Source organism: Thamnophis sirtalis, unplaced genomic scaffold, assembly GCF_051295495.1.
Source record: "Thamnophis sirtalis isolate CommonGarterSnake01/CBP01778 unplaced genomic scaffold, rThaSir2_p1.2 scaffold_1, whole genome shotgun sequence".
NCBI classification, from domain to species: domain Eukaryota; kingdom Metazoa; phylum Chordata; class Lepidosauria; order Squamata; family Natricidae; genus Thamnophis; species Thamnophis sirtalis.
Genome location: NW_028261381.1, coordinates 19,220,942 through 19,246,973, shown reverse-complemented (window position 1 = coordinate 19,246,973; position 26,032 = coordinate 19,220,942). Strand labels below are relative to the sequence as shown.

The 26,032-nt window shown below is 38.4% G+C and overlaps 1 protein-coding gene across 3 annotated transcripts in view; it reads right to left on the bottom strand.

Annotated features, from left to right (window-relative positions):
• The window catches only part of CWC22 (CWC22 spliceosome associated protein), a 53,001-nt gene that overhangs the window by 13,618 nt on the left and 13,351 nt on the right, over nt 1-26,032 (bottom strand). For all 3 annotated transcript variants that reach the window (XM_087708323.1, XM_087708336.1, XM_087708330.1), the window contains exons 7-18: nt 24,005-24,173; nt 22,137-22,190; nt 18,414-18,549; nt 18,131-18,337; nt 17,956-18,018; nt 17,723-17,833; nt 15,221-15,302; nt 13,148-13,208; nt 4,219-4,296; nt 2,019-2,171; nt 1,483-1,610; nt 124-225 (exon numbers count right to left, since the gene is read on the bottom strand). In XM_087708323.1, the coding sequence (XP_087564449.1) occupies nt 124-225; nt 1,483-1,610; nt 2,019-2,171; nt 4,219-4,296; nt 13,148-13,208; nt 15,221-15,302; nt 17,723-17,833; nt 17,956-18,018; nt 18,131-18,337; nt 18,414-18,549; nt 22,137-22,190; nt 24,005-24,173 (1,344 nt within the window). The remainder of the gene's footprint in view (nt 1-123; nt 226-1,482; nt 1,611-2,018; nt 2,172-4,218; nt 4,297-13,147; nt 13,209-15,220; nt 15,303-17,722; nt 17,834-17,955; nt 18,019-18,130; nt 18,338-18,413; nt 18,550-22,136; nt 22,191-24,004; nt 24,174-26,032) is intronic.

Sequence of the window (26,032 nt, the reverse complement as noted above, 5' to 3'; positions counted from 1 at the left end):
AGTACATATGATCAGATCCAAAATCTATCTATATATCATCTGATCCTATTATGTGACAGATTCACAGGGGCTATTTAAATATGCATGCACATATATAAATTAAAATGTTTTTTTTTTCCTTACGTCAGTCCTCCAAGGCCAATTGAAGTGAAGAAATTGATTGCAAATCTAGTATTTCTTGGATTATCTCGTGGTAATAATCCTTCAAAGAACGGTAGCAGGGTTCTGTTAAAAACCAAACATAGCAATCATTCCTAAGACCGAGAATTTCAAATGCTGCACACAAAGTATTTTGATCCCAGTTTAGAAATATTTAAAACAATCAGGTTAATTTACACATATTTGCAACTATAGAAATCTATATCTTACTAAATTCAAAATCCTATTGAAAAAGTCATTTTCCCATAAATATACAGTCTACTGAAAGCATACAGGGTGGCACAGTGGTTAGAGTGCTGTTTCTGATCACCGTCTGCCAATAGTTTGGCAGATTGAATCTCACCAGGCTCAAGGTTGACTCAGCCTTCCATCCTTCTGAGGTCGGTGAAATGAGGACCAAGATTGTTTGGGACCATATGCTGACTCTGTAAACCGCTTAGAGGGGGCACTGTTAAGCGGTATGTAAGTCTAAGTGCTATTGCCGTTGCTATACATTCCGAAGGAATACAATTTAAAAAAAAAATTCATTACGTAGAGATCTAAGGCAACTAGTGACAGAAAGAATGGCCCTAGGAAGCAGAGGTGCCACATGCCCCTATGTGGTGCCATGCAAAAATTGCAACTGCCATCCAATAAGGAAACAAAAGGATTAAGGATGATGAATGGAGATAACAGATGTGGCCTGAAACAGAATATGAGAGTTGAACGGAAAAGTAGGGACCCCTCTTCTCCGTATAATATATAAATGGGGGAAGAGTCAGGAGAGAAGCAAAGGTCACTTTTTTTTTTTTACTGGAATCTATATTACACAGATTGAATTACACTTACTACCACAATATTACATCACAGCAGGTGACATCATTTACTTTTATTGTAGCTCGATGCTTCTCAACTTCAGAAACGTTAGGATGTGGGGACTTCAACTCCCCCAAATTCTTGGGAATTGAAGTCCATATATCTCAAAGCTGATATAGTTTGGAAGCAATGCCTTTGCTGGTCTCAATACAGATAAGCAGGCTTAATACTTGGATGGGAGAACATGAGAAATTTCAAAAGGTGTTATACACAAACTGAGAGTTGAAAACAAAATCCCACAAGAAGGCAATGTCAAACTCTTTCCATTTTGTAATCAAAGAAACAACATGGACATACCTATGTAAGTTATTGAGACTTAGAGAGATTTTACCTTTTATTAAAATATATTAACTCCCTCTGAAAACTATGTGCTACTTATCAGCTTCAATGTTTACAAATCTGGCAAAAATATAAACAGTCATAAAAAAGGTATTAGAAAAATAATGTATAATATAATTTGTTACTTACTCATCTTTCAACCTCGCATTAAGATTAGGAAGTCCCATATATTCACTAAGCTCCTGGAAGAATATTTTAACAAAAATCCTACTGGATGATGTTGTCGTTTCTTCACTTAGAGAAATGCATTCAAGGACCTACAAATAGAAGGGATAACTAAATGCCAAATATTATTTTCCTCTTTAAAATAAACTAATTTCCCTTTGTTCCCCCAAGGCATTTTGATATCCTTGAATGGTAGCATATTCCTTGCGATAAATATTTGCTAATGGAATGGCCATCTTACAAAAACAAATTCACGTTATCACATAAGCCAAGTCTGGATTCCGAGCAAACAAACTATCTCAATTTTTCCTAAATTCAAGAAATCCTCTCTTTCTAAAGCACTCACATCCCTTGCCAGACTGAAAGTCAGTCTGATTCTTCACTCTCAACATGTGTTTGAACTAATTCCATTTACATCTGTAGGTTCAAATAAATTAAAAAAAAAAACCATTATCAAAAACCCAATGCATAGTGCAAGGCTACAAATGTTGGCTACATACACTCCATGGAAGTGAATCTGTGTATAAAAGATGAGCAAACATCTTGGCAACGTTCCTCAACTTGTTTGTTTCCAACCGATGTATGGTATCATACTGCTCTTTGAAAATTGCTTCAAATGACTCCATGTATTCTTTTTTCAACATACAGAAGCGCTAAGTATAAAATAAAAACACAGTGAAGAAAATCAAATGAGGGGAAAAAAAACCCTGATTTCAGCAGGGTGCTAGGACTAAACAGACAAAGAAAATTAAAAAGGAAAACCAAAGATAGACCTCGACTTATGATCATAATGGAGCCTGCCCATTGTTGTCCTAAGTCATGCCAGTCGGAAAGCAGGTCACCCATAGGATTGATCCAATTTTATGACATTTTTTTTGCTGCAGTCATTAAGCGAATCACTGCAGTTAAGTGAGTCTGTGGTCTTAACAAACATCACAATCGTTAAGCAAACTCATTGTTTGCAAGGGGTCTTTTTGCCCAAAACTGAAATAAAATGCTGGTTTTCGGGGAAAATAGCAACGGCAATTAGACTTATATACCGATCCACACTGCTTTACAGCACTCTTTGAGCAGTTTGCAGAGTCAGCATATGGCCCCCAACAATCTGGGTCCTCATTTTACCAGTCTTGAAAAGATGGAAGGCTGAGTCAACCTTGAGCTGATCAGGATCGAACTTCTGGCTATGGGCAGAGTGTGCATGTAATACTGTAATCTAACCACTGCGCCACCAGGACTAGTTTGTAAATTGCTGTAATGTAACCATGGGACGATGCCAATAATTGTGGGCACCCCAAAAGCGGTCATATGACCGTGTGGAGGATGGGAGGGCTTGCCATCAGAACATTAGAACAGAGTCATTATGTATTTTGGGGGCAGGTCCCTTGTAACTTTGAATAGTCATTAAGGGACCAGTCATAAGTGGAGGACTACCATACTGGTTTCTTTTCTAATACTAGTTTGTTTCTAAAGACAACCAAACATAAAAAGAAGACAATTTAAGTAATAGTTAGCTGGATAATTTTGGGGAGCAGAGTGGACATTCCACTTACCTTTTTCCATCCACCCATTTTTTCCATTGCCTTCCCTTTCTACTTCCTCCAACATTGCCAGGCAAAGGAACATTTCTAGGCCATCATCTCCGCACATCCCCACATACCTCAGTTTTTGGCTTGCTGACTGTTACCCCAAGGAAACAATCAGTATTTGGTTTTGGACTGAAGTTTCTCCCCTCTCTCTTCAAATAGACAATTAGATGATGTCTATGTTCTTTCCCTCACTTTACCTCAGTGTTCTGCTTTCACAGTTATATAGGTAGTCCTCAGCTTACGACCACAATTGAGCACAAAATGTACGTTGTTGAGTGAAAAATTTGTCCCATTTTTTTTTTTACTTTTCATGCCACATTTGTTAAATGAAACATTGCAGTTGTTAACTTGATAACATGGTGATGAAGGGAATCTGGGTCAGAAGGTCCTGTACACTGCAACCATCATAAATATGAGTCAGTTGTCAAGCATCTCAATGTAAAACATGTGACCAAGGGGATGCTGCAATGGTCGTAAGTGTGAAAAATGGTTATGTTTTCAGTACCGTTGGAGAGTTTGAACGGTCACTGAATGAACTGTTGTAAGTCGAGGACTACCTGTATATTACCACTGGAAAGACCATCACTAAAATCACTTATTTTAGGTTGGCTGGCTTCCCTTACATCAGCACAGACCCTCTTCAGGCTTACTTTTAGCTTTACTTTTCCCTTTTGAACTGACTGCCAAAGATAAGCCTGCCATAAATACAGCATTTGCTCTGATGGTTATTACTACTGATGGTTATTACTAGTAGGCCTACAATGTGGGAATCATATTGAAAAACAGGAATCCCCCTTGGAAGTGAAATATGCAGAAATTACATCCTCATACTACCATACTTATATTTTTTTAAAAAAGAAAAAACACCTGGGAAGATGCCCATTTTTCCTCAACAGTGGTACTATTTTGCAATGTTAATAAACCATGCAATTCAAGATGCCACTCTCTGTTTCGTCCTTCCAAATATAACAGCTAGGCCATAAATGAAAGGTTACCATAAATGATATTGAAAAAAAAACACTTTTGTAAAGGAGTCCTCTTTATGAGAGACTGAAAGACATGGCGAGGGGGAAGGAATGGCAAGGGAGATAAGCGATGATAAGTAGTAACTCACCCCAGCTAGTAAACCAAAGAATTTTTCGTATGTTCTTTGCTGAGCACAACAATCAAGAATCATGTTGCACAGTTCTTTCTGTCGCAAAAAAAGAAAATAACATGCTTTCAGTAAAAAAAATTACTACGGCAATATCATGGTAATAATGCAGAATTGTTATTGTTTTGTTTTTTTTTAAAAAAAGGGCGTTGCATTAAAAATATAAATAAATTTGACTTGTTAGTCCACGAAACCCTCTGAATGCACTTAATTTTCAGTTACTGACGGAAAGATGAAACCATAAGACGAACGACTTGTGAAAAGTTTCTACCCAGCACAGTGTGATTGATCAGCACTGTGATCAGTGAACATACTCACCAATAAATAGTCAAGGTTTTCTGTTTGCTCAATGATAAGAAACAGCTAACTGCCATAATCTTAAAAAATCCCTTGTTGTATTTTCCATGAATTCAATATATTAAAACATATATTTATTTTTACATTGCTCCGCTGGAATCATATTGCAGTCAGTCAGATTTTATGTAATAAAGCGGGGCAAAGTGCTGATGCTGTTTGCTAATGAAGTCAGAGCGGCTGGAAGAACAAATTACTTTTTGCTCCCTGAACAGCGGTTACCACGCTGTCATATCTCCCAGGGGTTAAAGTAATTAAATATTTCAGCATTCTAAATATTTAAATATTACCCGTGATTTCTACCAGAATATCTTGAGTAATCATGTTTAGGAAAACAGATTTGCTTATAAAGTCACTCTTACTGACTTATTCAAAATAAGCATGCTTAGATCTCCCCATTATTTTGTACACATGATGTGATAGGAGTCATTGAGTTGCATTAGCAGCACACTGCGGTTTCAGAGATTAATTGCAGTCACTAATCCACTTGTTCAAGTCTTACAATTGAATGCTACATGTGCTATTGGGACTTGCTGGCAGTTTACAGTAAATAGAAGAAACCAAAACATCTATATATCAATTGTTACAGCCAGCATATACGGTGATATAGATCTGAATATGCGGTAATTCTTGAGTTACGGCCACAATTGAGCCCAAAATTTATGTTGCTAAATGAAACATTTGTTAAGTGAGTTTGGAAGGCTGGAAGGATTTATATTTCTTGTAGACAGCTGGTCATTTGCATTATTTTAGAGGGTCGTTGAAGCACTTGGAAAGAATGCAAATGACCAGCTGTCTGCAAAGCATATAAATCCTTCCATTCCTCACCATCCAGTCAGAGCTGAAGAGCTTCTTGGATGAGAAGTGAAATGTCTTTAAAGTAGAAACAAGAAAGCCTCCTGAAAAAGGACCTTTGGGACGACTATGACTTGGATGACTGAGAATCTTTACAGACTTCAAGACCAACATGAAATCACTGTTTTGCTATGGTTAATGTTAACTAGATCCTTCTGTTCTGAGCCTTTAAAGGAAATCCTGCAATGCTGATTTTGTTTAATTATATTCAATACTAGCTGATTTGCTTATAAAGTCACTCTTAGTGGCTTATTCAAAATAAGCATGCTTAGATCTCCCCATTATTTTGTACACATGATGTGATAGGAGTCATTGAGTTGCATTAGCAGCACACTGCGGTTTCAGAGATTAATTGCAGCCACTAATCCACTTGTTCAAGTCTTACAATTGATAACCTGGAGTTGCCCGGGCATTTATTTATAGGGGGGAAATGTCCAGACTAAACATAATTTCTAAAGTTGGATTTTCCCACTTATCAGAGAGAGCCCCCTTGTGGAGTACAGTGAAGCCATTACCATGGCAACTCCACTGTTGTACAGTAGAAGCCATTTTAAGGCACAACAGGCTGTATCTTAATAGACACCCCCCCCCCAGAGGGTGTCTTACTCCCACAGTATTTGTTTCCAGAGATTAAGTCATTGTGTACCAATTCTGGTTGAAATTGCTCGAAGCGTTCCAGAGTTATGCTGGAACGTACACACATACACAGCCATTTATATATAGAAAAGAAATATTAACAAATTGATAATCTTTCCCTGTGGTTAACTCTGCTCAGGCAAAGATGCAAACCTGTCGAATGATGGTAAATATTTGTCCAGAATCAAATATAGAAAGCAATGCATCTATACTGGGCCACATGCAGTTCCCTTAAAAGACACCCCACTCCTCTTCATTCATAACTGACAAGGGATGTGTATGTGTCATACAATTAGTTCCCAAAAAGCAACCTTAACATCTTTTGGGCTAAGGATGTTCCTCCAGTGAGATTCTATCAGCAGTATAAATAAATCGCTTTTAAAGCAGTTGATGAAGAAACCGCTAATGAAATTTCATAGGAAGAGCAAAGACAGAAAAGCATAAGTTTTATATTGCTGCTTCTTTGCCATTTCAAACGTTCCTTCTTCAGGATTTAACCATAACTTTCTTATAGTTAATCCCAAGGGTTTTATCATCAGATATAGAAAGCAATGCATCTATACTGGGCCACATGCAGTTCCCTTAAAAGACACCCCACTCCCCTTCACTCGTCTCTTTTTTTTTCTGTAAACATCAAGGATATGCCTCAGATTAAAAGTGGGAAAGCGTTAAACTCGATTACTTTCATTTTGATGGCACGGCTATTCTGCTACCCCTGGGACTGTCATCTGTTTATTTTTGCTGACCATTTTCTTGAAGGCAAGACATTTATTGACTTTGAATCAATGCATCATTTCCTAGTTTGATGCTTATTCTAGATTAATTAATTTAGTGAAGAAACGAGCTATTGTCCCTTTCCCTACAACTGCAATATAGGCCTATAATTTCATTAATTCAATAAACAAGTACTATTAGTAAATAAATGTAGTAGAATCAAAAGCAAAATATTTTGGGCAACTTTTTTTTTTAAACACTGAAAAGGACTGCAGGTTAATTGGCCAAAAATGTATGTGCCCCCCCCCCTCAAGTTAAAGACAACCTTTATTTCTGGAGTCATAAAACATTCTCATATTGTAGTATACCAGGCCATATTTTGTATGTAGACACACATGGATTTAAATAGCAGGATGCAACTGTTTTTATACCTACCAAAATTTGGCAAATTTGGTGTATTGGGATGGGAGTAAATGATCAAATGTATCATTTTTCATAATTTTATAAACTTTTTAATGTATCATTTTATTCAGTAAACACTGCAAGTTGCAATGAAACAATATGTGTAAGTTTGCAGCCTCAAAAAGGAACAAACTGAAGTGGACATTAGTACCAGCATGAATAATGCAATAAGGCTTTTAAAATGTTGGCCCAGGGTGAGTGATGAATTAGCAAAAGGCCCAATTTCTGTACAATCTATCAGGCCCCCAAAAGGTTTTGAAGTGCTTTTTTCATAAAACTTATTTTTTGGTTCCTATTCATTTAGATAGTGTTTCCCTGAAAATAAGACCCTGTCTTATTTTCTTTTAACCCTTGAAATAAGCACTTGGCCTTATTTTCAAGTTCTTATTACTTTTGAGGTATAGGAGGCAGTGAGTGTGGTCACCTCATGGCTGCTGCTGTGTTGCAATATTTTTGGGGGAGGGCTTATTTTGGGGGGAGGGTTTATTTTGCACATGCGCTCAAAAGCCCGATTGGGCTTATTATCCGGGGAGGCCTTATTTTCAGGGAAACAGAGTAGCTAACTGAATTCTAATGCAATTCCATTTGCAATACAGTATAGATATGCATACAAAAATATGCATTCAAACACACACCCCATGTTTTTAGAATATAATCCTGAAGTTTCCTTCATCTATTAGGAAGTACCCAAGGTGCCTTTGGGGCCAGTCATAAAATCTCAGGCTACCTTGGTGTGGGGACAGTGGGAAGAGGTTGTGCTATGTAATCCACCTTGATCTCCTGAATGAAAGGCTGACTACAAATCAAATTGATGAATCCATGAATCAATCCATTACAGGTAGTCCTCAACTTATGACATTTGGGACCAGAATTCCCATCGTAAGTTGTTGCAGTCACGAGTCAAGTTGGATTCAATTTTATGGCAATTTTTTTTCAGTGGCTGTTAAGTGAATCACCATGGTTGTTAAGTGAACCCAGCTTCCCCAATGGCTGTCCTTTTGTCAGGGCTAAAACAATGACTCGGTTGCAGGATGCTACAATCATTAATAGGAGCCAGTTGCCAAGTGCCAAAATTACAATCACATAATTGCAAGGGTTTGAACCATTGTTAAATGAATGGTTTGTAAGTCAAGGACTACCTGTAAATCAATAGATCTCCTTTTCATTTTGTCTATGTTGTGCGATAAAATCTGGCCTGTGAAGCCTGTATCTCACAAATTAACCTTACCCTATCCAGACTTCTTCACAGCTTTGTAACTCATTCTACTGCAAGATAGAGGGTGTGTGCGTTCAACACACTAGGAATGGCTTATTAATAATGGATAAAAGATTTAAACTCAAATACTCAAATATTAAACCACAGCAGCACACAACATTTTCCTCTTTCTGAATCCTTGTGATAGGTATCTGATTTGTCCTGTTTTTCACTCACATACAAATATATACAGATGTATAGTGAGTCATTTGGGACAGCAGTTACTATGTGCAGTGGGAACAGCAATATTCCCCAAACTTTTTATTTTTTAATCCCAAACCCCTGCAAGCACGTAAGGGTGAAAACGTTCAGCTCAGCAGAGTGATAAACGCTGCCGAAAAGACTCAGTTGGTCTCAGCAGCCAGTTTTACGTCCAGAAGTTAGAATGAACTCTTCTGTAAACAGAGACAGTGTTAAGATAAATAACCATAGGAGAGACGGTGGCAGATTTAGATTACAGTTAAGAATACCCAGGTTTAAGCAGATTTTGAACTGTTTCCTGGTTTGGTTGACGAGCTTTAGCACAAACATAAAGCACTGTTTTCCCTGACCTGGCTCCTTCCAGATGTTTGGATTTCAAGCCCCAGGATTCTGAGCAAAAGAGGGTCATTGATGGAAACTCGAGACCACCCAGGATGGGGTGTTGAAAAAATAAATACGTCTCTTCTGCCTACAACATTGATGACTAGGCACAAGGCAAGTTCTTCTTGAGGATACATCCCCTTTCTATCAGCAAAGAAGAAACCCTTTTGCTAGGTGTGTATTAATTACACTGCATATGACAGTAACTACTTTGTGGGTGATAAGAATAAGTTTATATTGAATTAAGGGTGGCGAGTAGAATCCTTTAGTGTCAGGTTCCAATTAGAACGCTGTTGTTCTGGAGGGTGGGGGGGGGCACCATGGGTGGAATGGTTTGCATGCTTTTGCTTTACTGAAACTGCTTGGGAATTGAGGTGGGGGGGGAGATGTGGCCATCCCAGGTATTCAAGGTCGCAGTCTCCCGAATACGACCTCTTCTCACCATCCCGCCTTGGAGATTCTTACAACACCTTTATGGCAATTTATTGGCTACAGATGGACACTAGGGGTATTGGGGCTAGGGGTTGAGGGGAAAATTCAGCCTAATGCTTTGTGCCTGAATTCAGACTCTTCCTGTCTTCTCTGCAATCACTCGCTCTCAATAAAAGTTCCCTTTGAAATGTAAATTGTTTCAGGAGTTTTGCTTTCTTGGGAAGGTAGCTGAGGCAGGGCCTTACATTTAGGCAGAAATGGAATAGAGAAAAGTTCCATGATATACGGTGTATTTCACATATAATCACATGATGTGGCTTGCCTCTGGATGTAATACTAAACTATGATTTCAATGTGAACAAAGGGGCATGAGATCATAAATTCCTTCCACCAATAAAAGAGTGAGGCTGAAATTATCAGCTTCCTGTTCCTTGGCTTACACATTTCCTTCTGGCAAGAAAAGGTTGAAACTTTTAGCTTTCTTCGTGACTCTTTTGGATACATTCCACTGAATTTCTCTAAAGCCAATCTTTTTAACGGACAGAAGGGGGAAACCATTAAACAGAAGAGTGGAGAATCATTAAAAATACAGATCTGTTAAGATTAAGTGTAAGGAAAGGAAATTAAATAAAATGTATTTACTGTCTCAGCCCCAGCCTTTGTTTTTTGGGAAAGTTACACTAATTTGTTCTAGGTTGCCAAGAGATCAGTGAAAACATTTAATAATAGTGTCAGCAAAAGATGAGCACAGGTATAAGTTTACATTTCATTGTACATACATAGCCAATTTCATTGTATTTAAGTACAATGACAATAAAGATTATACTTATACTTATACATAATATACAATTTCTAGAAATATATTCTTGTAAGTAAAATTGCTCAACTTTGGTGTTCAGTGTATTTTCATATGTTAGAAAAATCTGTGCAAAGCAATCATCTATATACATTCTATCTGGAGAGCAACTTCATGAAAAAAAATGGAAAATTATAACTTTACTGTTTTACACACACACACACACGCACGCACACACACATGCCTTCAAATCAATGTTGACTCCTGGCAACTGACTGAACTAGTTCCTGCAATTTTCTTGGCAAGATTTTTGAAGTGATTTCCGGAGACAAAGGCAGACAGGTGCAAAGTCACCCAGTTGGCTTTGTGCCCAGGTTGGGACGAGAAGCCCCCATCTCCCGGTTTTTAGCCAATACCTTAACCACTACACCAAAGCTCTCTTAACAATAAATACAGGTAGTCCTTGACTTACAACCAAAATTGAAAACTGAGCCCAGAAGTTCACTGCTATGCAAGACAGTGGTTAAGTGAATTTTGTCCCATTTAACAAGTGAATCACTGCACTTGTTAAGTAAGTCACACTGTTAAATGTTAAGTGAATCTGTCTTCCCCACTGACTTAGCTTGTCAGGAGATCACAAAAAGTGTTCACATGACCTTGGGACTCTTCAAACACACGCCAGTTGTCAAGCATCCAAATTTTGATCATGGGGGATGGCTACAACAGTCGTAAGTTCAAAAACGGTCATAAGTCACCTTTTTTTAGTGTTGTCGTAATTTCACATCACTAAACGAATGTTTGTAAGTCAAGGACTACCTGTGCTTGACTTGTTGTTGTTATTTTACCTCACATTTTTATACCTAAGTCAAAACGGCATATATAGCTAATGTCCCTGCCTATTTCCCCATAGCAACAGCACTGTGAGGTGGTTGGGCTGGGAACAAGTGCCTAACGCAAAGTTTCCCAGTTGGCTTTCATGCCTAAGGGAAACCTAAAACGCACAGCCTCCCGGTTTATAAGCCCTCATCTTAGCCACTAGATGAAACTGGTTCTAATAATAATAATTGTAATAGCAAGGAACAGCAGAAAAGAAATAGAGAAAATCGCAAAATGCAAAGAGCTGCAAATAGAAGAATAACTATGGCAAAATGTCTATGGAGATTGTCAGTCATCCAGCTCGTGGTTGTCCCAAAGGTGCTTTTTTTTCTTCTTTTCCCAAGAGGCAACTGGACTTTCTTTGTTTTTCTTTTTAAGATGTTTTGCTTCTCATCCAAGAAGCTTCTTCAGCTCTGACTGGATGGTGGAGAATGGAAGGATTTATGCTCCTTGCAGACAGCTGGACATTTGCATTCTTGGATGAGAAGCGAAACGCCTTTAAAGAAAAGCAAAGAAAATCCAGTGGCCTCTTGTAAAAAAAAAAAAAAAAAAGCACCTTTGGGTCAACTATGGCAAAAGAAAGCAGAAATAGCACCAAATATATCTCTTAATAGATCCCTTAAGTGCAATCCCAAAACAAGTGGAGCCCCACTCGAACACCACTGACATTGACAAAATCATCACCAGTCAATTGCTGAAGGCTCAGAACATATTATATTTTGCAAGGATACCTTTAACACCATCAAGTAACAACACCTGCCTATCTCAGGTCCTTGCCAGAAGGTTGAAAATCCAAATCCAGCCTAAACAAGCGGGTAATGTGCGATCAACCATAAAAATGAAAAAGATGATATGTTCATCCCAATCACTCAACTGTAAAACCAATGTGGATGGTATGTTCAAAATTTATAATAGCTAGTAAATTAATAAACCCCAGCATCCCATGAATAAAACTGTCACCTCCACTTTAAGGGAACTAGCTGGATTTGTGTCAGAACCTACTTCTTGGGGGGGGGGGGAGACACACTTCTCTCAACCTACTTCCAAGAGTTTCCGCGGGTAATTCATCCTGCATCACAGTACCTTTTGATTCATTGCTGTAATCTACATAGACTCCCATGGTTTTCAACAAGGAAGCAACAGAAAACAAAAACAAAATTAACAGTAGTGTGCAACTACTCAGAGATCACCCACTCAGTTTTCCCCTAATGCCTTCCAGAAAAGTTGTTTCCATGAAATTCTGGAAGACTGTAAGGGAACTGGGTAATTGGCCACCAAAGAGAAGACTCTTCACAGCATAAGCACTACAGCAGAGAAAGATAATGGACATTATCCCTGCAATGTTAACCTCCCACCATGGAGAACCGCAAAGAAATTTTAACAGGGATGGGTTTCAAACTTTTTTTAAAAAAAATAATATTAATCCTTTTTCAAAGAAGTGTACATAAAAATTGAACAATTTACGACCTACTTTTTTAAAAAAAGTAAAATCATAGCACAACAAATAAAAACAAAACACCAAAAAAATCTGTAATTACAACTATATTTCCAAATCACCTGATTTTATTTATTATTTTATTTTTCACATTTTTGAACTATTCATCTCCCTTGGGGGGAGGGGTGGGACTTTTAAAAGGGGAAAATAAGCTTTCAATTGTTTCACCAAGCCCATCCAAGAAGTTTTTCCAAAGGAAGAGATAACGTGACATTTTCTGATTGACAGAATTCTCAAAAATGGCTACACACCCACACCCCTCAGATTTGCTCATGACACACCCCAGGTTCACAACCAACTGTGGGAGAACCTCCATACTAGACATCAGCTGCTATACTATATAAAACATGATTGTCTCAGTAACTGTATTTTTAATGCCCTTTTAGGAATGGAAAAGCAAAAATCCCCAAAAGAAACCCTTATTAAGACTTACCGTTTGACTGTCAGGAAAATCCATCTTCAATAGTTTATGGGCACATTCCTCAAAATCTAAACTAAAGAAAGACAGAGAAAGGGAAAATATGCATTTATCTGTACATAACTGACTTTCATCCCTAACATGGTATAAGCTTCTCACAAAACCTCAAAGTGACTTTGGTGCGACATGCTTAAGACATGCTTAACCATGGTTAAGACATCTACACTCCAATGTTTATAATGTAAGAATTCCTTTTAACTGTACAAGAACCTCCAGAACTTCCCATGTGCTGGGAGTGACTGAAATCACACTCCTTGTCACTTGATTTATCACTGGTCTCTGAACCTTAAATCTGTTGAAATAGGTTTACGTGATAACTAGTTTGCTATAGCAGTAAGGTATCAAAGTAGAAAACCAGGAAAGTTCTGTTCTTGCCTTAGGCATTAAACCAGCTGAGTGAACTTGAGTTCGTCATTCTCAGTCCCATAGAAAGTCCACTTTCAAAAATCTTACCAAAATATTGTTGAGACTTGTCCAGGCACCTACCAGGAGTCAACACTGACTCAAAGGTATACACATAAAAGTAGTCACACAAAGGTATACAAACATACAGGTACATTTACAAGAAGTTCATTAAAGAAAGAAAACAATGCATATATATATTGTATGTTGTAAAAATCTAATAGATACCTTTCACCCTGGCTTCGCTGATAACGGATAAGAGTCTGTGGCCTAATGGCTAAGATGTCTGCCTAGTATGTAATATAGCCCAGGTTCAAATCCCAGTAAGGGTATGGCTAGCTGATGAGAGCTAAATAGCTTGAAATAGATCTATACTAGTCTCCCTTTATTTATTTATCAGCACAAATAAAAAAACACAAATATAACAAAGGCAACAGTAAAAATATTGGGTTTCTGTCATGATGGACTCTTGTGATGAGCCGATTGACAGTTGATGGAGGCAGTTAGCTTCCTCCCATAATTGGGGCTTACCAGGGGTTGTAAAAATCTAATAAATAAATAAATAAATGTGTGTGTGTGTGTGTAAAAACTCCATTTTCCTCCTCATTAAAAAGCACAATGTATTCTATAGTCATGTACATTTCTGTTGAAAAATAATTCTATTTTAGCAATTAAATGGTTTTTTTCCATGTGCTCCAGCCAAAGCCAATAGATTTTCAGACAGACTAAAAACAAGATGATTCTCATTTATGAGTCATTATTACTGTAACATCATATTAAACAGAAATGTACCAATTCTAGTAAACAAATTAAAACACTGGCTTTTTCCACAATGTAATTTCATAGAATAACGGTTTTGACGTAAAGAAGGCAATAGAAACATTTGCAAACATTTGCAAATATTTTTAGTTCTATGCCAATTTTCTTTTATTCTACAAGTGCAGATTTGTCCGTTTTAAATGTATGACTTTTCTAATTTCAATAGATTCAGATTGAGAATCCTTCCACAATTTGTGGTTTTACTGGTATAAGGTAAAGGTTCCCCTCGCATATATGTTAGTCATTCCCAACTCTAGGGGGTGGTTCTCATCTCCGTTTCAAAGCCAAAGAGCCAGCACTATCCGAAGATGTCTCCGTGGTCATGTGGCCAACAACAACAAAGGCACACGGAACACTGTTACCTTCCCACCAAAGGTGTTCCTAATTTTTTACTTGCATTTTTACATGCTTTCAAACTGCTAGGTTGGCAGAAGCTGGGACAAATAACGGAAGCTCACTCCATTACATGGCGCTAGGGATTAAAACCACCGAATTGCTGACCTTTCTGATCGACAAGCTCAACGTCTTAGCCACTGAGCCACCGCGTCCCATACATGTATACATGACTGTAAATCTTCAATGACAGAAATCTGAAGAGTTGCAGTCCAACAAATTTGAAAGGAATCAGTTTGGTGCGTGATAAGTTTGAAATGCAGTTCTACATATAAAGAAAAATGTACAAGTGCTATAGATTGAACATTTTGCTAACATTTTGCATGAGGTCATCTAGGATGCTAGGTTGAAAAGGGCCTGCGATTTATGCCATAAGGGTGTTAAATTTCAACTCAGAGCTATGTTTCATTTTACCTTGACTGAATTGCGAGGTAAATAGTTCGCCGGAAGGAAACCAAGTTAATTTCCGTTTTGTCGTGGATGGTAACTTTTTGTCCTTGATCAATAAAAGGAAACAAACAAAAGATTAGGATAAACCATTCAGGAAAATAATTGCATAGCATTGCCAACACATTGTTTCAGATATGATTGTTCAAAATAAATGACTTAGTCATGAAAAATACCTGAACTTGGAAGCTAAGCAGGGATGGGCCTGGATAATATTTGATAGGAAACTCTCCAGGAAGCCCAGCAAAAAAGGTTAGACATTGAAGTTTAAAAACATTCTGAAAGGAAGCAACCTCAAACAAAAGGAATTATCTTTGCCTTAAAAATTTATGTGAGGAAAAAATAGCATGTTTCACAGTCATCCCAATTCGGTGTACAGCTTTTGGGTTTAATAGGAGAATTTAATAGAGAATTTAATAGAAAAACAATGATTTTTCAACCTGGCTTGATATATAAATGATCAAGAGAATTTCAGTTACATTTCAAAGAGGGAGAATTCTCTATGCCTCTAAGAATACTATCCATAACAACATATAACAAGTGCAAAAGAACACGAGGTAAGATTTCATCATGATGCATAACTCAACAAAGAGTTTTAATGTAAATAAATACCCAGAGCGTTTAAATAAGCTCTGTTCATGATGAGAGTCTGCAATAATTAGGATCTTCTATTTTTATTTTTTGCCCTGACAAACAATGCTTTCCTACTGTTTAAAAAACAATATTTTTCAAATTCAGCATCCATCTCAATGTGTTCTTGTATTTCTATATCACCATTTTCTACTGTGTAAATATTTTTACAGATATTAATTGCAGACTGTCAAAATACGCTACGCTGCTTTATTTGTGAACCATAAGGGGTGATAAATGCTAAACAACATTCACACTCCTACTTTTGTAAACAGTAAATAGTTAGCAATGGGCAAGATTCAGTCAAGATAAAAGTTTTAAATTTTGGTTTCAAGGGAAATACTTTTAAACAAACCTTAACCCCGGTAGTAAACTTTGTAGATTTTATGTGGGTTTTAAAGGCTAACTGAATGCATATTGTATTATTATACTTAATATTTGGGCCAAGCACTCCATTAAAATCCCAACAAAAGTACTATACGTCTCTATAAAACTGTATTTAGAATTTGTAATGAAAATTAATGTAGAAGAAGAAAACATTTAAAACAAAAGTACCACTTTTGGTGGTTCTCTCTCTTTGGAATATCATGCCTTCAGAAATTAGACTGGCCCATTCTTTCGTAAGTACCTGAAGGCTTGATTTTGTTATAGGCCTGGGGAACCCAGAGTGGAATGGAGCCCATCAAATGGCTCATTTGACTGTGTGTTGTCGCTGAACAGGTGTGTGTGTGGAGGGGGGGGGATCGTTTTTTTCTATACTGTTTTTATTGCTTGTGAATCACTTATTGTTGCTGTGAGATTAGGCAGCTATATAAATGTTCTAAATGAATAAAATATGTATCTTTGGCAATGACAGAAGCAGGTAAGAAGAAAAAAAGCTATTGTTTACAGTTGAAAATTAAAAGTTGAATGCAAAAATGAAATAAAATGTGTGGATGCTAGTTCCAACTGTAATCAAAACAACACTGGGCTTCCATTTCTTAAACTGCTTTTCCAGTAGAAACATGAAGTCAAGATTTTTGAAAGTAGATTAATTAGGCCCAGGGGCTAATTTTCAAAAACTGTTTTTATTTTAAGTGAATAATTTTAACTATGCACAGAAATATTCTGATGTAAGGGTAGCAAGTATAACTAAATCACCCTTGATCTACAAAGATTCACCTTCGCTAAGTCGGTACACTTTCCTGAGCACAACACAGATCGCCTATGACGTTCATATAAATTTTCCCCAGTGATAACATATTTAAAACATCTGGTCTGCTTCCATGTTCAATTCAAGGTGTTGGTTATGGTCTTTAAAGCCCTACATTTCATGATTACCTGTGAAGCTCTTTTTACCCCATTACACCAGTCCCACCCAGTCAGGCAGGGAGGGCATGCTGGGGACCCATCAGTTAAAGAATTGTGTCTGGAGGAGCATTCTCTGCCACTGCCCCTGGGAAAATTCTCCCCCCAGAGGCAAAGCAGGCCCCCACTCTCGTGGCCTCTCGGAAATGTCCAATGACCTGGCTCTGATAACTTGCTTGGGGAGAGATGGGAGTGCATATGGCCATGGAGCTGGTATGTGCCTTGAAGGCTCTCCCCTGCTTTGTAATTCTGAATTTTAAATATTTTACTCCTGTTTTAATCCGGTTTATGTTATAATATTTATACCGTTTTTCTGTTTTTAAATCTTCTTTGTACAATGCCCAGAGTTGCTCTGTGAAGGAAATGGGTGGTTTCCAAATGTGATGATTAAATAGATGTAATATAAACCAAATGTAGATTTATTGTCCGGCCATAGTGTATTACCCAGAGCTCTGAGTAGTTTACCCCATTTAGTTTAAACGGAACTCTTACCGTCTTCATCCTCCTCTTCCTCCCCTCTTTCTTCCTCATCCTCATCCTCTTCTTCACTACTACCAGCATCCTCATCGGCTTCTGAGTCACTGTCACCTTCATCCAGGATTTCTACATTACAAAAAAAAAACAAATTCAAATTAATATATTGGATTGAGTCAGCAGCATTTGGGCCAGAGAAGTGCCTTAGAAATAAACAACCCTTCCCAATCAAGAACTTGAACTCCCATTACCTTTTTTCAAAGTTTTGTACTTCTCTTCGTTTTCCACAAATTCAGGGTCCATTTTGAAGACATCTTCCCAAAAGGAGAAAGAAAGAAAGAAAAAAAAAACACCACTGAAATTATTGTGCTCTTTCACATTTCTAAATCACAACAAGCGCACGTCTGATTTCAAAATCGTACTTACTGAGAATGTCATCGGGATTGTATTCGTCTTCCAAAGGCAACATGTGGGTGAACTGATCCTCCTCCTCCACAAGGTCAAGTCCTTCTTGAATGACTGGATGATCTTTGAATCCATCTTTGCGCACCGCAAACATGACTTCAATCATGTATTGGACGCGCTTGTCAGTCTCAGATTCATGAAGGACGTGGCGAAGGCGGTCAAAGATGGCTGTGGGGTAAAATCGGTTAGATGGGGACTGCTAATTCAGGAATCTAAGAGGAACACCCCAGGGTTGCCTACTTACCGTTAATACCTCTCGGCGACACTTCCGTTAACTTCAGGCCACAGTCCTTCAGAAACCCAATGGCGACTTCAATACTGTCATCTGTGGGTCTTTCCAGGAGCAACGTGAGCATTTCCAAGCACAAAACCTCGTGAGCCTGATAGGAAAACAACACAAGTTTTAGTAAAACCTGGATACTTAAAATAGCTGATAAAATATAACACTACTACAAGAACTGCTCAGGCCAACACATGCTGACTTTTAAGACATCTCATCCTATGAACAGCAAAGCAGTTGGAGGTATTCAAAGTCAGGTCCAACTGGATACGTCTTTAGCAATTCTCTAGATCAGGAAATGGCAATTAGCAGGGAGTATTGCTTGAAGCAAAACATGGACGATAGTCAGCTAGAAAAACTCACTCCAATTCAACTGGCCTTTTACTATGCATTTTGTCTTTGCACAACTATTTGCAGACAGATGGGAAATATAATGGAGAATGGTGGCAGAACCTTTCTGGGGTCCCAAACGTGCTTTTTTCTCAGGAGGCAGCTGGACTTTCTTTCTTTTTTTTTCCTTTGAACACGTTTCACTTCTCTTTCACTTTCACCAAGAAGCTTTGAAACATCTTCAAAGAAAAAACAAGAAAGTCCAGTTGTCTCCTGAAAAAAGCATTTTTGGGACACCAAGATCTGGAGAATCTTCATAGTCCAAGGGTATCAAACGGAAGGCCGACAGGCCAGATTTGGCCCGCAATGTGATCGGATCCGGCCCACAGAGCCATCCTGGTCTACCCAATAAGAAGAGGAAAGATCAGGCCAGCATGGCTTCAGCCCTGTCTACCTAATGCAAAAAGGAAACATGCCAGTAGTTTGGGGAGTGGTGTCAAGTTGGCCAAGCCCACTCAGTTGGCCACACCCACCCAGTCGGCCACGCACAACCCCCTCCCCCCGTCAACCACAGCCCTGATGAGGCCTTCAATGAAATTGTGTTTGACACCCCTGCCTTAGACTTTTAGCTATGCCCCCCTTGAATGGTGCAGAGGTATGAATGGATTTTCCAAAGAAATTGCAAACTACAGGAACTGTTATTGCATTTCAGTTTGAGATGCAGACAACACAGACTCTTCCCCAACAGCCTGCACCTCTCTTCAACAGTGAAAGGACAGAGGGCAGCCAAGAAGGCGCCACAATCATTTGCACAACTCAAGTGACCCTGAGGACACAGATAAACCTCCAAGTGGCCTCAAAGACTCTCTTAAAAGAATGCAAATGACCAACTGTATGAAAGCAATGTAATTCCCTCCATTCCCCACCATCCAGTCAGAGCTGAAGCAGCATCTTGGATGAGAAGCGGAAAAAAAAAAGGAGAAAGTTTTGTTGCCTGCTGAAAAAGCATATTTGGAACAACTATGACTTGGATGACTGAGAATCTCCATAGTGGGGTTCACTCTAAAATATGGGGGCTCAAGCCTTAGCCCAGAAAGAGTACACCTTTCTTATGACCCTGAAAGGGTCATAAGGATGGCTGACTAGGAAATCTCAAGACACGCTTAAGCAACCTGTCTCCCCCTGCCCAAGGTGCTGAAAATTGTCTATTTGCTTGTAAGGAAAACTACAGTATATAGGTAATTCTGGCTTAATCATCCCTTTTAGCAACTGTTTTAATGTTGTGAGTGTGCTGAAAAAATACAAGCAACCCTTGACTCACAAGTGCAATTGGGACCAAAATTTCCATCGCTAAGTGATGCAATTGTGAAGCACACAACATTGCTTTAGCGACTGCAATTTATACAATCCTGTTTGCTGTTGTTAACTGAATTTCACTGTTGTTAGGTGAGGCAACCTCTTGTTGCAAGCCCCAGGCAGCTTGCAAGTCCCAGGCTGGCAGGCAGACAACTGGCTGGTATCAGATGTGGGTGGGTGCAGAGAAGGCATGGGAAAACTTGGGAAGGGTGCGAGGGAACTGCAACAAGAGGAGTGTGTGTATCTGTGTGTCCAGCATGGCAAAAGTGCAGAGGGATTGGGAGTGGGTGTGCAGGTGAAGGAAGCTCACCCAGCGACTTGGAACCTTTCCTTCCAGTTTCCCCATTGACTTTCTGGGGAAGCTGGAAGGAAAGATTACAAATGGCAATCACATGACCACATGACACAACAACTGGTTTTAACTTTGAGGCAGTTTTCATAGTGCCCAGATTGCAATCACTTGACCACAAAGCTGATGGGACAGCCAAAACTCCGGGGACCTGTCATAACCACCATTCATTCAGCACTTTCACTGAATGATGTTGAGAACGCCCTGTAACTTTATGACCAGTCCTCATACTTATAACTTGCAGCATCCCCTCAGTGAATGAGATCTGGGTGCTTCATAATCAGCAGCTGTTTATGATCATCAGTTTCCATCGTTGCATCATCACCATTTGCGTGCTTTACTATCAGCTTCTGACAAACAGAATTAACGGAGAAGCCAGCAGTAAAACTGCCTGTTGTGGTCACATAATGTCTCTCTTAATGACCATGGAGGAAGTGAGGTTGGGAGCCTATCCAGATCACAAGATGTCTCACTTAGCGACTGCATTGCATAGGGAAAACTTCCACACATAATAAATAGCTACTACTTATTTCTGAGAAAGTCCTAATTCTGTGATATTAGTTGTTGTTAGTTGCGAAGTCATGTCCGACCCATCGTGACCCATGGCGATGGTGATATTAGTAGATAAAAGTAAATTGACTTTACTACCTTAAAAATGAGATTGCCATCTCAAATATAAATGTTAGAATGTATGACTGCTTCTTCAATCACTTCATTAGAAAAGCTACCTAAACATGTATGATGACTGAATGCAAAAATCATAATGCCGGTTCCACCACAAAACCGCGTTCGACTAAAGCGCGCTCGACGAAACCGCGTAGCTGACGTCATCACAGGGCGACAACAGCGCGGAGACAGAAGCACGCTGTAAACGCTAAACCTAAAATTAACCCCTAAACCTAACCCTTAACCTAACCCTAAACCTAAACCTAACCCTTAACGTAACCCTAAACCTAATCCTAACCCTTAACCTAACCCTAACCCTAAACCTAACCCTTAACCTAACCCTAATCCTAACCCTAAAGCTAACCCTTACCTTAAGTTGAATCGGCTTGCTTTCAAAGCGCTATTTAAAGCGCCCTTCTTTCTCCGCACTCGCTGTTGTCACCCTATTGATGACGTCAGCGACGCGGTTTAATCGGGCGTGCTTTAGTTGAGCGCGGTTTTGTCGTGCCACGCATAATGCCTGTAACTCACTAAGCAATAGCACTTATATATTCACTTAACTTATATACCGCTTCATGGTGCTTTACATCCCTCTCTAAGTGATTTACAGAGTCAGCATATTGCCTTCAACAATCTGGGTCCTCATTTTACTGACTTCAGAAGGATGAAAGACTGATTCAACCTTGAGCTGGTCAGGATCGAACTCCTGGCTGCGAGCAGAATTAGTTTGCACTACTGCATTCTAACCACTGTACCACCAGGCCTCCTAATTGTCTTTTGTGGTTCTAAATTGTGGTTCTGATTCTGACATGATTCAGGTTGAGTTTAGCGTATTACAAATGGTGACAAAAAGTAATCTAGACAGACAAGAAGCTATAAAACATCAATAGATAACCACAACTCCTCATTTTTTTTGGTTACTGTGGGAAGATTATATTGTAAGTATCAAAAGCTAGACTATGATGTCCCTACAACAAATAGCTTACCACATTCTGATTCATAAGATGTGCAACAAACTTGGAAGCCGTCAGGCACTGTTGCTGCAAAACAAAACACAGAGATCTACATTATTCTAAATTGCTTTATTTTTCTATCATTATGCCAGGATGAATAACGTACTGAAGCACGAGAAACATTACACCACGCATAATGTTTCAGGACACTGCAAGGTCATGAAGCGAATAAAGTCACATTATGTACATATAGGAGTAGTTTGTTTGGAACATATTTTGGGGTGTTTCCTTGGTTTTTTTTTAAATTGTGACCTGACGTTAAGTCTTATATCCATTTTCATGTATTTAATATTTCAAAATTATGAGAATTTACAGTCATTCTTGAGCAAGGCAGAGGAGACTGGAAAGGATACAACAGGGAGTTTATGAGCTACAGGTTGTTCATGCTAGCATGAGTGGCTCACAGAAGTACTTAACATTTTACAATTTAAAAAGAGAGAAATTTCGTGTCCCTTACTAGTTTTATTGGAAAAGAGACAAAAAATATTTGCCAGTAACCATCTTTAGGTCAAACGAAAAAGTGGGGTTAAGTTAGTGGGACTACATGAACTGTTGTGGCTCTGCAGGAGCCTTTGGAGCTGCTATCAGACTCTGACAGCGAGGGGCCCTATGAGTCAGGCCTGGGGGAGGCGGAGGGCCCTGGACAGGGTTCTGACTCCGAGCAGGGCTCAGAGAGACTAGTTGTTTCCTAGGTAATGACTGAGCCTTGGATCAGTGAGAGAGGCTAACACAGAAACCTCCTGTGAGTTGTTTCGGGATGCACGCAGGAGAAGGGCTGACTGACTAAGGAGCAATTGAGGAATCACAGGAGATGATAACGAGCAGCTGTGGCTCGTTAGGATCTCCTCCTGCGGATAAAAGACTGATGGTGCCACGCCCTAGTTGCAGAAGTCAACGTTCCGTTTCTGTTCGAGTCAACGTTCTCCGTTCGTGTGTAACCATCGAGAAAAGCACTTAGATAAGTGACGTGATATAATTCTGTTGTCCATCGAGAAAAGCACTTGGATAAGTGATTTGATTTATATAATCCTGTTTGTAGCAATTTATGAGTTAGGACTTTTGACAGAGCATTTATCTGTGTTTATTTTGGGCTCGCAGCCAACAAGAGCCGGGACTGATAAAAACATTCCTTTGAACGTTTTGTTTGAGCTTTCGTTTTTGAACAGACAAGGTGGGGATCAGAACAATGAACTATGATTAAATTTACAATCAGTTTAGAAATTGTATAGCATAATTATGGCTTAATAACTACACAGTATTATGGCTTGCTCAGAAACTTCAATAAGGATAATATGGTTTGTCTAATATCGTGTAAAGCAATGTAAAAAATAAAGCATTTTTATAGGTTAGTTCTTATGCAATTGTTATGCTACAGAATTGCAAGCGTTTGCTTCTGTTTAACATGGATTTGTTTTTTATACTCTGGATGATTTGATTTTTTTAGTTCTTAGTCTTTACAATGGCCAAAAAAACCCCCACAATATATTTGGACACCAAGAGAACAATACTTTGTTTCTTCATGTGCAGTCCTGCATACTTTGCAATCATTTCAAAAATTAATTGAATGTACTAAATCAATCCTTTCAATTTTGTTGTATAGAAAGCATTTTGTTTTTATTATATTAAAATACTTGCGAGTTTCAATTGATATTTACTCCTGTAAAAATTAATATTATATGGCCCTTTCTTCTCTGTGATCTCCTCATGACTATATACTTTGCACCCCTAATACGCTAATGAGGAAATAAGTCTGAGCATATTTCCCTAAGGCAGCTCAAAATATAAAGAATTTAACAGACTCAACCTTATTCAATTAACCTCTCCAATGGCTTTTTCCATACCTTATCATTCCTTCTGTATCCTTTGCGAAAATTTAAAATGAGTCTCTTGAGAATCAATTCCCCAATATTTGGAAATTTGGAATTGATAATTGCTACAACTGCTGCATATACATGAGTGAAGATGGGGGAAGCGCTCTGGGCTTGCAAAATTGATCTTGCTAGTAATCCCCTACAAATGAGAAAAGAGACATAAAGACCCTTTAAAGAAAACATAATTTAATCTAAGTGTAAATGCAGGCAACAAGGCACGTGGAAATGAACTTCCTTACTGCTCCTAGCTCCTTAAAAGGTTTTCAACGAGATTAAGCCTCACCTGATTGATAGACTTCCCTGTATGGGTATTCTATCCACTCCACCAGTCTACCCAATCAGCAGCAGCTCTGACCCCCTGAAATATACTTATGTGGGGTGAGAATCTGAAAGGGCTGCACTGGGAAGAAGTAGGTAGAGAAATCCATTTCTACTAATACAACTTAATGCATCTAAATTCAGACTTAATCCTTTACTAGACTCCCTTAAATTCTATGACATGGTAGCTTGAAGACAATCATTGGCTTTTCTCCAGCACAAAGTATTATCACTAAGCTATCATATTGCCTAACATATGATATTCACTATGATAATTGTAGGTTTTTCATCTGCGATACTATTCTGCATGATGTAAGCTTATATTGCAATATTATACATTACCAACAGTGTTTCGGAAAGGAATAGTTGACACTTAATACTAGGCAAAATGATAAAGAAACTTTATTACAAATAACTCCCAAATCCTGTTCTCTCATATGTCAGTGTTGTCAATATGTCAATGACATGTGTCATGAATGTCAATATGATATTCATGTTTCCATTTAACAGCACAGGTTTCTATCAAACCTATTGCATTGCATTTTTGAGTCTTACAGTTTCTAGTGAAGCTGAGGGAAAAAGCAACTGGTTCATACTTATGACCATTGCTATGTCCCAAGATCCAACTGAGCCGTATTGTGACAATTGCAGTGTCCATGCATCATGTGATCACCTTTTGCGGTCTTTTCATCAGCAAAAATCAATGGGGAAGCCAGATTCACTTTACAACCATGTTATTAACTTAACAACTGCAGTGCTTCACCTAACAACTGCAGCAAGAAAGATCATAAAATGGGTCAAAATTCACTCAACAAATGTTTCCACTCGGAAACAGAAATGTTGGGGGCTCATTTATAGTCATAACTTGAGGACCACCTGTATAATTAAAGTAAGAAATTACTACCCTTGTAATTTTCAGAATAATGATAACTTGCTACCTAAATCCATTAGGAAAAATAGCATAACTACAGCCCATATAGAGAAAGTTTATCGGTCATTAAGCCAAAAGTCATTAACGTATAAGGTCATCAACGTACTGAGATAGAAAAGTAAATTAAGTTCAACAAGTATATTTTGCCTCCCAATACAGATATAAAGATATTTCCTGGTAATCTGTGTTTTAATTAAGCACTTAGAAGAAGCATGTCAGAGGAGGATATTTATGGATTAGGAATCCATCAGAGGCTTCTACTTACTCCTGTATCAAAGAGGAACACTGACAGAAAACTCATTTCCCCAACAGCTTATCAGGACTAAAAAAAAAAACCAGCAAGAGGGTAAATTGATGGTTATGTAATATGAACAAACTGCCATGAAACACAAGCCTTATTTTTATTCAGTCACTCTACTAATGCAATAAACGGAAGAGCTCAAGAACCTAATCAGACAGACTTCATCATTTTTAACAGTATCTGAATATCATTTAAGATTGCAAAATGAAATCCAGTGCACAAAAGAACACTTAAGAATTAAAAAGAAGCAAATATGAAACTCTTTGATTTTTGAGCACTACAGTTAGAAGGCATTCACAATTTTCTCATCTCCATTCAAATTAGTTTGTGGTCATGGATCAGAAAATATCCGTTGTAATATAACAGAACTCCAGTTAATATCTGAGTTTTTTTTTTAAAGACCTAGCTTTTTTTTAAATAAAAAAACACATTACAGAAGTCATGTTGC